Here is an 11,224-nt window from a genome sequence, read left to right as displayed (position 1 = left end):
ATTGGACATACCTTTGGAAACATTTGTTGTGCTCATAATATACAGTACATCTCGGGGGATAACTACTACCAACAATAATAAACTAGTTAGTTTCCAACACCTCTTGATTCCAGCACAATAGCTCCAGTCAGAAGTCAGATAGAAACTATATTTTTTACTATGACCTGAGGCTCAAGAGGGGAGGTTGCAAATAAATATGACGCTCAGACTCATTTTTACAAAATAAACGTAGACCACCATCAGCCGAAATGTGGCAAATGGTTCTGAAACGAACAGCGTTACTGTATAGCCTATGACAGGCTTGCATGGTGCCACTACGGTAGTCACCTCGCTTAAATATTACAATTTGCTGATTTATTTGACCTTAAGGCATTTTCTTACCTGCGTGTGCTATTGAAACTATGTGGGGCAAACGGTTACTGCAGGCAATTGGAACACCGTTCTCCACAAGGTGCACGTACGCGAGACTTCGGACAGAGTTGAGCAATGTTTTTTTCCACCGCTGGAAAATGCTTTGACGCGCACAAGTTAATTTAGTAAGCATTTAGTAAGTTACTTGACTATATTTTGTACAGCTTGCAGCCAAGATAATGGAATATCTCCACGGGCACCAAAGGAGGAAGCAGGGTTTTGTGTATTGAAATTTGTTCCCTCCTCCCTCTCTCCCTCGTGGACTTTCTCCGCTTGATTGAAATTTCCTGGGAAGGGCCTTTTCCCCAAGTTGAACCTATGGGCGGTGGAAGAGACATCTCGATCGAGCCTACTTAGGTAGCTGGCTAGTTAGGCGGAAGGAGGCCAGGGGAAGGGAGTCAGTTACCGGGCAGTCCCTAACGAGATGGTACTGATGACCGACCAGCCGCAAAGTCCTTTAACTCCTCTCTCTTCACCAGATGAAGCCAAATCCGTTAAGACGAACGGCAGGAAAGAATCAAGAGATATACACTTCATGTAAGTTTGTATGGAACTCACAAAACTTGCCATTGTCCTATAGTTACGGCCTAAGTTACATGACGATCTTGTTACTTTATCTCGTAGTGCTTTGCTAAATTAAAAGGGTTGCATGTGGGCTACTGCTGCTAAATTAAGCTGGCAGCTCGCTTGCAACCGGCAGTTACTTTGTTTAGATCTCCGACCTTTGTCGCGAAGAGTCCTTGTCCTTTTGTTTTTATTTTAACCGTGTCATTTTGTTTTTAAAACTGTCGAAATAAATGCAAAATGACCGAAACGATGTTTCCTGAATGTTATTGGTATTAGTTTGTAAGCGTGGCCTTTTGTTTGTCTTTTGCAAACAAAGCCACTAACTCGCAAGTACGTACCTTCGGCAGTAGTGTTATGCAGTAGAAGTTCAGCTGTGGTAGCTTGTTTCGCTGTAGTCGCCTTTCGTAACGGAACTATATGGCCCATAAATATTTTTATTGGCTCGTTTAAATTGCTATTGTCAGTGGCATAGATATGGTGTACAAAGTAGATTATGCGCAAAATAATTTTATTTGTTTTCCATAGCCTAAGCCAAATAATTTGTTTTACGGTAGCCAACTTTATGGAACGGAATCTGCGCCAACGCATTATTTTTCTAGAAATCTGACACACTTCTGCTCGCTTTACTGTAAACTAAATGACTGGAATTACAGATGGGATATGCCGCTTGGCAGCTAGGACCACGATTAGAACTTTTATAAAAAACTTCCACCGTTACGGTAGCCTACCAGCAGGGCAAGCAACGTTGTCTGCTTGATGTAGGCTCAGCAGAAGCAATTTAATGGAGTTAAGTTTTCCATCGATATTAAACTGATTGATTATTTAATCATGTAGTAAAACTTGAATATTGTTTCAGTAGACCTTATTTTGTTTGCCTAAAGTATTTTTTCCTCCTTAATAAACATTATACGACAATATAGCCTAATGGTAAAATTATATAAATGTGAAATATGTAAAATGCTCTTCTAATATGCAGTTCTCGACCCATTGTGTTACCATTGTAGACCAACTAATGCTTTGTAAAAATGAATTTGGAGTAGCTATATTGACTCTTGCATCATTGATAGAAGTAAACTGTGGCAGAAATTATATTGTGTGCAGTGTTTTAAGAACCCATTGCACCTCTCATTCATCCTCACTGCAGTTTAAAAAAATATCTCTTGAATTGACATTGATTAGTTATGCAAATTTGTGTTTGCCCCTTTGTTTGAATCCTACATTTGCCTGCATTCTGTGTCCTACTTAGGGCTGAATTAGCCTATGTGATCAATTATTCATAAACATCATATCTGTGCCACACACAAAAGTACAAAAGCAAACGCACGGCCTTCCCTGTTGTACTTTCAGTCCTTTGCAGATTTATTTATTGTTGGTCCTTAATCGGTATCCTGTGATTGGTGTGCAGCTTCGAGGCGGAGAATGGAGGAGAGGAGAAGCAGAGGAGAAACGGGAGGCCTGGAGCTGACCTGCAGCTGTTGCTGGAGGCCGAGTCAGATCTGTCCGAGAGCAGAAGGAAACCTACGCTCGTGAGGTGAGGCGTTTTGCGTGTCTGTTCCCTGGAGATTCCTTTATTCCACTGGCCTGTGGGTGAGGTATATAGAGTGCTTTCGGTCAAGTTAGGAGTTTGAAGAAAGCATAAATCCTCGACTTGATTATGGATTTATTTTTTACTGCAGAATTCATGGCAAAGTCACGCAGTAGTTGAATTCCTCTGTGCCTGGTCAATATCACTGACTGGGCTGTGTGTAGTGTGCAAAACTGACATGTTAGTTTGCAACAGGTTACATTGCACAACCAGTATTGACATAACCTCACTTCAATGTTGGTTACGTTTTTTTTTTTTTTTTTTTGGCGGCAGAAAGTTGCAAAGAAACATTCTGTCCTGTGTAACTCCTCATTAATCCACACATGGTTTTTATGTATGTGAACCGTGTAACATGTGCAGCTTTTCGTTTTCAGGTCCAAAACATTTGATCATTCGCCTCTCTCGCAAATATCCAGTGACTGTGAAGTAAAGATCGAGCGGAAGAAGTCTCTGACCAATCAGGTTTGTGCTGGAGAACCGTCTGCTTGCATTTATCAACCTTTATCAATTTCCCTAGGAATTTTGCATACAAAGCCCTTTCTACGCATGTTTTAAAATAAATTACAAATAAGTGCAAACTCCTTTTAGTATCACCAATATTGTGGGGTAGTGAATTTCTCCTAGCGATACTGGTTTTATATTTAGGGGATCTGTAAAAACCATTCAATTGAAATAATTTTTCTTCTTTCAGTTCTCAAAGACAAATGCCCAGTATCACAAGGTTTTTTCCGAGATCAGTAAGGATGAGCTGCTTCGACAAAGTAAGTCATTTTGAGCACGTGCTGCACTTTTTCCAGTTTGTCAGTTAGGGGTAATTGATACAGAGCCTGTTTCGGATGGCATGTCAGTTTTAGTTCAGACTGCCATCTCCCCATCTCCTTGTTCTGCATATAACAGAAAGTGTGTGCTTTAAACACACAGCTCAGTCAGGACTGTTTTGTAATAATTATGCAAGCCCACTTGTGTGATTAATCTTCTCTGCGTGGTGTAGTTCAGTGTCACGGTTTACATTCCCTCTGAGCGTATCGGTTGGCCCGGGCTAGATCTCTGAGCTCATTTCTGGGTACGCACGCACACACATACACACACACACACACACACACACATACACACACAATGTGGACACAAAAGTAGGGCGAGAGGAAGTAGGAGTAGTTTCCGATGTGTGGAATCGGCAGTTGGGGGTGTTTTTGTTGACGCGCGTGATCACCTGTAACCGAGGCGATGCAGAAGGGCGTTTGTGCGCTGCGCTGCGTTATGAAACACTTGCAAACGGTGGTCCGGTGAGGCGTGTGGTTGGTTAATTTGAGAAACGGCATCAGAGCGTGTTGCAATAACAGATATTTCTCAATGGACTGAGAGTGTGTGTGTGTAGCTCCTTAAATAGCTGCATTCACCTGGGTGTGGGCCACACCTTCGGCAGCCTTTCTTCAGGCGTTGGTGTAAACGAAGAGCTTCGTTGAGAAACGCATGTTAAATTAGTTTGCCATTCAGGGCCGACTTGCACTTTTTTTTTTTTTTTTTTTTTTGCGGAAACCATAGCCACTGCAGTGTAGATATAGCTAGCTTCCTGACCTTTAAAACCCCTGATTTGATTCCTCTAAGAAGCAGATTTGAAATGAAAACAAATAATGTTTCTGTTACACTCCACTTGACTGTTAATTTCTCGCAGCCTCATTGTTTGCGAGTTTAACCAGTTAATCTATACTGAATTTGAACTAGAATTTTAAAAAAATATGGCCACATTTATGTTCATCAAAACTGCAAAGATCTGAGGTGTACACACAGTTATCTAGAGGCATGGTAGCATTTCAACCCCCCCCCCCCCCCCCCACAGGGTCTTGCCAGTTTCAATCTATTCTCCACACGGACGATTGTGGACCCGGCAAAAAGAGATTTTTAATTTAGACATCTGTCACACTGTTGCCGAGCGCTGTCGCGTAGCCGCGAGAGAAGGGTGAGTCACCTCTGAAGCATTTCCATGTAGGCCGGGAGCAAATGGAAAAAGCATGTAAATGGCCATTTGAATGGCTCCCAGCCCACACCGCACTGGCCCGGCGCGCTTGAGTGTGCCCAGTGAAATCAGTGCCAAATGAAAGGGTTTTAACATCGCTAAACTGCTCCATGGATGGGCACAAAGGCTACCGTCAAAAAAAAAACCCTTTGTTTGCACACTGCAAGGTATATTGATGAGTGGTATGCAACAAGGTCAACCTTTGGTAAAGGCACGTCTACTGCCAATACGTGACACGTAACCATTTAAAATACAGAATGTTGTCGTTCATTTGAAGTGAATGCTAGATGTTCATGCTATTGTGCTTTGCCATGTGTAACAGACAATAGAGTGTCTACATTGCTTTCTGTCATTAACACGGATTAAATGATTATTTCTCTCTTGTTTTGTATACATACAGTCCACTTTATTCACTGCTGCTGGATAGCAAGTTTCATGTGACATTTATAGTTCAGCTAGACACTTGACATTGATTTATTTGGCGAGGCTTTTATTGACACAGACAGATCTTGATATGTTAATGTCTCGTAAAGTTTCTGTGGTTTGAAGGTATTCAAATCATTGCCAAAACTAAGTCTGTCAGCACACTTTTGTAAATATGTTCAGTCATTCTTTTTTTCTGTTTTGTGTAATCGTTGTTCAAGTTGTGTAATTCATTAATGTAATTCGTTTTTCATACTGTGTGTCCTACATGCATTTCCCTGTCCCTAGGTTACACTTGTGCCTTGCAAAAAGACATTCTCTACCAGGGAAAGATGTATGTGTCTGACAACTGGATTTGTTTCCATTCAAAAGTCTTTGGTAAAGATACCAAGGTACAGAAAGGTTTACTGCAGACAATTTGTTCTGTATTGATTTTCAGATTCAAATTAAGCCATGTCAAGATTTTTCTACAAGCATGCACTTATTTATTTTTTTTCCAACCTCCCCCATTAGATTGCTATCCCAGTGCTGTCTGTGACCCTTATTAAAAAAACGAAAACTGCCATTTTGGTGCCAAATGCACTTGTGGTGGCCACCACAACTGAGCGGGTGAGTGTGGCTTCACAGCCATTTGAGTCCTGTTTGAATTCTGGCCTGTTCTCGAAACGTCTCGTCTTGTGACCGTTCTGAAATGTTCCTTTGCAGCACGTGTTTGTGTCGTTCCTCTCCCGTGACACCACGTACAAGGTCCTGAGGTCGGTGTGTTTTCATCTGGACGTGAGTGTTACCGTGACGTCTGCACACCTATAAATTGTTTTTAATTGGTCTCGGATGCCCACTATGATGAAGGAATTATCAGTATGCAGTTCTTTAAAAGCAGTAATTATTACGCGAGCTGGCACTGGACTTTGGCTCCACTTCATAAAGGTACCACGTTGTAAATCGCAGATCTGGCTTTTATCTGAAACGTTTCCATTCGTGTTTGTTTTTTCTGATTACTGACTTGCATGAGCTTAACGCTGTGGAACTCGTGTTTGTTTGATGTTGGTGTAAAGTGGGTTTACACTTGGTTTTAAAATGCGTCTTGGGTGATCGGATCACAAGTGGACAGCGCTAAATACAAGTGTAAACGACCACCAAGACGCATTGTGATCCGATCACTCAAACCACTTGCCGAGGGGGTCTGGGGTGCATTTGACCACATATCTTTTATAGTGTAAATGCTAATGCGTCCTGATGCGTCCCCGACAAGGACGTAACAGGAAAATACGTCATCAATGCCATTTTTCGTCTTGTCCTGCGCTCTTTTGCAAGTCGCAAATGACTTTGTCCTGCCAATCTCAACAATTGGAACAGCCCGTACATGTATATTAGTTCTTGAAACATTTTTGTTTTCTTAGCTAGTCCGTGCGAAACAAATCTGGCGCTTGTCTGGCGACAGACTTTTGACCTTCTAGCGGAAGTGGCGTAGGCAGTAACGAAATCTGAACTCAAGTGGTCAGCTGGACACCTTGGAGACGCACGACAGACGCAGGTGTGAACGGCGATGTGTCTCGGCTGTCCACTTGCGTTCGGATCACCGAAACGCATTTTAAGACCAAGTGTAAACAGGGTCAGTGTGAACTAAATTAACACTCCCATTCCCCCCACATTCCCATTCCAGGGAATGAGCACAGGAAGCAGCCCGGTTCCTTCTTCTGCGGAGAACAGCTTCAGATCTGAGCGGCCACCCTCTCTTCCTCTGGTCTGTGCTCTTCCGTACATGATCCGTTTTTGTTTTTTTTGTGGGGGGGGGGGGGGTGTGTTTGCATTTAGAGCAGGGATCTCCGAGCCGCAGTGTCTGCCTGGCTTTCGGTGTGTTTCAACACTCAAGTGCTCAGTGTAAGTCACTGATCCGCTAAAAAGATTCCACCCATCGTTTCCAAGCCCTAAACTGGCTGCTCTTCTAAAAGGAGACCACAAAGACCTGCAGGTGCTGCAGCTCTCCGGGACTGGAGGTTGAGATTCCTGCATTAGATGGAAGTTTGTTTGCTCCCACTTCTCCTTTTGGGCATGTTCCTCTCTCACTCATTCCCCCCCCCCCCAATCGCCTGCTTTATGTTCAGCGGTGGTAGTCCAGGTTTCACTGCAAAGTTCCTTCAGTTGAAGTAATTTCCAGTTGTCTGAGGGGTTTTCTCCGTCGGTCTGCTGATGGTACGCGTGTCTCTGCGTGGTCACCCGACAGGACTTCTCTGGGAATTTCTCCGATTTGGACGGGACAGTGAGGCAGCGGAGACAGGACATGGAGGAGAGCAGCAGTTCTGGATCCCAGACCCCAGACTACGAGAAAATGGCAGGTGGGTTCCCACCCTCTTCTAACGCTAGACTCTATATTGCAGTGAGTCGGACCCCTGCTGAGCCGCAGTTTAAAAAAAAAAAAAAATAAATAATAATAATAAAAGATTTGACGGTTAAAAAATACTCTGCAAAGTTAATTTGCCCTTTTTTTCTTTTCTTTTCTTTTCCCTTCCCTCGGCTTGACTTGTGACAGAATTCCCCGTGCTCCCCGAGACCTTCCTGAGCGTGCCGAAGCAAGGGGAGGTGCCGGTCCGCGCGGACGTCCACCCGCAGCAGGCCCCGCCCCCAGACGCCGCCCCGGGGCAACAGCAGAACGGTGCTGAGCTCTCGCCTCCGTTCCACCTCCCCGAAATGAGCAAACGCGGAGGTTTCCGCCGTTCTCACCGACGTACATGTCATTTAAACCTCCTTCCCCCCCCCTCTCTTCCCTCTTCCTCCCCCACCTCACTCCCCCCCCCCCAGGTTCGTCCAAAGCAGCAGGGGCCGTGCACAAAGTGAAATCGTTGCAACCGGTGTCCTTGAATACCCTTCTCCTCGTCTACTTGGTCTTGTGAGTGCGCTCCTCGTTACTGTAGTTTTTTTCTCCCCCCCCCCCCCCCCCCCCGGGATATTTCATTCACTCAACACCTGTTCCTTTTTCTTCCGGTGTCCTGGGTTTTTTTTTTTTTTTTTTTTAGTGGTGACTGTGACTTGTGTCTGCAGAGTCTGCCTGCTGGTGTTTTCCTCCTGTTACATGGCCTTCAAGATAGCGGCCCTGGAGCAGCGGCTCTCGTCCCTCGGCTCCATGGCGGAGTACCCGCACAACGAGTAAGCCCAACTGCCTTTTTTTATTTAAAAATTTTTAAAAATAAATTTTAAAAACTGCCTATTTTGTTTTGGACAAGAGCGGGCAGTGATGATGGCGGTTCTAACTCCGCCACCGTCCACTGCATGCTTGCCTGTGTCCCGATGCATATTTTTAATTTTTTCGAGTGGGATTTTGAGAAGGCGTGTCCATCCATTTGATTTTTACAGGCTTGTATGTAAAAATTCTAGATGATTCTTAATGTTTCTGAGACTTCAATGCATGCATTTGCGCATTCAAACGTACTAAAGATTTGTTCTCTTTCAGAAATGTGGTACACCACCGAGCACCGATGGAGGTGAACGCAGAAATCTACGGAGAGTTATCTACAAACCTGTTAAAGCTGGAAAAGGTACCTTGCCCATTTCTTTCTCTGGTAATTGGTCGTATAGTGGAAAAATCGTGTGTGTGGGGAAGGGAAGGGTGACCATTTCGGCTCGGCTGGGTGACCAGGTTTGTGTTACTGTGCTAACTAACTAGGGCCTGTGAAACGTGACCACGGTATTGTGCCCTTAATCAAACATTTATAGTAACTGAGCTCTGCCGGAGCATTGTCTAAGGGGTTGTAACGTGAGTCGCTTGCTGTGGACTGCTGACTCTAGCTGATCTTTCAAAATGGACAAATTATTGGTGCCTCTTGCCCCTTCAACCCCCGAGGTGACGCCTGTAGACAGAGAGGAGGAGGACCTTGTTGTGTTTGACACTTTTTGCTACGATACAGTGTTCACCATTTTCTTACTGTCACAATGCAGTCACTGGCCTGGAAGCAAATGACCGATTTGATTAGCATTTTTAGATGCTAGATTTGAGTCAGCATTTTTTTTTTTGTTCCTTCACAAACTTAGTTCACCCAAAATCTGAATATTGTTTTTTTTTAGGGGGTGGTGTTTACTTGATTTTGATTTAATGGAGTCAAACTTGAGGACAGATCACAAGGGAAAGAGGGTTTTGTGATTGTCATTTTGTGGATAGTTAGCTTTGTCTTTTCCGGTTCTTCTCAACACTCTTTAGATCCAGAGGAACCTGCAGAAGCTCCTGGAGGAAGCTGCGTGACTCGTAATGACCTGTCTGCACTTCTGCTGGAGAATCCCACGCAGACCTGGCGACCCCCAACCAGCCCTCCCCCACATTCTGGCCGGGCAGAATCTTCGACCTCGGGCAGGCCGGGATAAAAATGAAAGGAACGGCAACAATGACTTTGACAACGGCACAAAAAAAAGAAAAAGACTGCCTTAATCGTGCAATAAGTTTGCTCTCTCTAACGTCTCAGGACTCTACTGCACTATACACTACACTGCACCTGTTACACTCACCCAGTGGTTCAATAAAGGAGAAATCGACAGCTCCGATTGCAATCTTACTTTTCCTGGTGGCACTTTTGGGGGAGAAGGGGTTATTGTTCTCGGGGAAAGTCCAGTTAATCTGTTGTACGCTAGGCGGTGCCGAATTGACAGTGATGTACCTAGATAGACACGTATCCAATAACCCTCCTTGTACGACATTTCTTCAATAACACAAGTGACAGGTGTACAGAAGTGTGCTCTACAGCACATAGTGCAGAGACGTGCATGTTGAGATCAAAACAACAAAAGCAAAGGTTTAAAAATAGTTCTAGAGTTTCCGGCTTTCTGGACTGTAAAGTAGCAGTGGCCAAATGCTTAGGCCTTCAAACGATGTGTCTCTTATAAGCTGCTGGTGTGCTGTTTTGAAGACTACAGTAGATCTTCCCCCAGGTCACTCAAGTGATATGCTGGCAGGGCGTGGGGAGGCTGCAAATGTAAAATCTTTGATCCTGTAAATCATTTCAAATGAATGGCTCTTTTTTGTGTGTTTAAAAAAAAAAAAAAAAAAAAAAAAAATCTGAAATATGGAAGTCCCACCTGAAGCGTAATTTTATTGTGCCTAAAAAAAGCACCTGAAATACAACCACAGATGGAGCTCATTTGGCCGAATACTTAAACGTGCAAAAAGACTGCAGAAACGCCCGTTTGCCTCAAAATCCTTTGGCAACAGCGTTCCACAAGTCTACGTACACCTTCTTGTTTTGTATTAGATTTATAAGCTGTGTATAAGATGGGTAAATTGTTGAATAAAATATCATTGTAATATTAGTGTATATATGTTAGTGTGCTGTGACTTAGTACCGCCTTAGCCCGTTGGCGTCTTAATTTAAAATGCGATTTTCTCCTCACTGGAAGTCGCATTTAAAAAACATATTTATGTTGTGGTGTAAAAAAAAAAAATTAAAAATTGCCTTTTTTATTTGCTTGGAATCAAAAGCATATCAATTCTGTTGTGTGCCTTTCTTTTTAAAGTCTCAAAATGGATGGACAGCTTGAATATTCATACTAGAAGAATTAAAATGCCATATTTTTTACTGTTGTTCAAAAAATAAATACCAGTACAAATATATCACACAATGTACAGACCATATCTTTCAATATTTTAAAGCTCAATTGATCTGTCTATGGACACATTTTAACTATTAGTTACCATTTAAGTATTGTATGCATCTTCAGATTGTACACAAGTGTGTTTATCCTGGTTTGTATCTCATAAGGACATTGATTTGCTCCTGTGCAATCTGCTGTGTGTACCAGGAGCCGGCCTATATCCTGATCCAGAATATGCTGGGAGGAACCTTTTTCTACGTAGTGCATTTGTCAATGGGACATAGATCCGTGTTGCACATCGGAGAGTGAGGAACCCCAATGAACTGTTCAGTGGGAAACCCTCACTTATGATAGTCCTAGCTGTGCATTCCCATTTCAATTCCGGCAGTTGTAAAAGTTTACACCTTGTTTTGAACAAATATTTTATCCCTCTTTGGAATGCTAAATGATAGACTATATGACCAAAAGTATGTGGACACCCCTTTGTCTGGGGTTGTTTTTCATGGTTTGGGCAATTTCCCTCAGTTCCACTGAAGGCAAACCTTAATGCAATGGCATTCTAGACGATTCTGTGCTTTCAACTTTGTGGCAAAAGGTTTGGATGTCCGGTGTCATACTTTTGGTCATATTGTGTATTTTACATCCATTCC

General features: G+C 43.2%; 1 protein-coding gene across 1 annotated transcript; it reads left to right on the top strand.

Annotated features, from left to right (window-relative positions):
- Positions 1-472: 472 nt before the first annotated feature.
- LOC118207087 (GRAM domain-containing protein 2B) lies at positions 473-10,447 on the top strand. The gene is made up of 14 exons (XM_035380387.1): positions 473-948; positions 2,384-2,509; positions 2,938-3,025; positions 3,255-3,324; positions 5,289-5,392; positions 5,514-5,609; positions 5,706-5,777; positions 6,664-6,744; positions 7,225-7,336; positions 7,531-7,653; positions 7,800-7,887; positions 8,040-8,144; positions 8,449-8,533; positions 9,193-10,447. The coding sequence occupies exons 1-14, from the start codon at positions 836-838 to the stop codon at positions 9,232-9,234; spliced, it is 1,305 nt and encodes a 434-aa protein (XP_035236278.1). The 5' UTR covers positions 473-835; the 3' UTR covers positions 9,235-10,447.
- The last annotated feature ends 777 nt before the right edge of the window (positions 10,448-11,224 follow it).

This window comes from Anguilla anguilla, chromosome 10 (assembly GCF_013347855.1).
Source record: "Anguilla anguilla isolate fAngAng1 chromosome 10, fAngAng1.pri, whole genome shotgun sequence".
Classification (NCBI taxonomy): Eukaryota; Metazoa; Chordata; class Actinopteri; order Anguilliformes; family Anguillidae; genus Anguilla; species Anguilla anguilla.
This window is presented reverse-complemented; position numbering and strand designations above follow the sequence as displayed.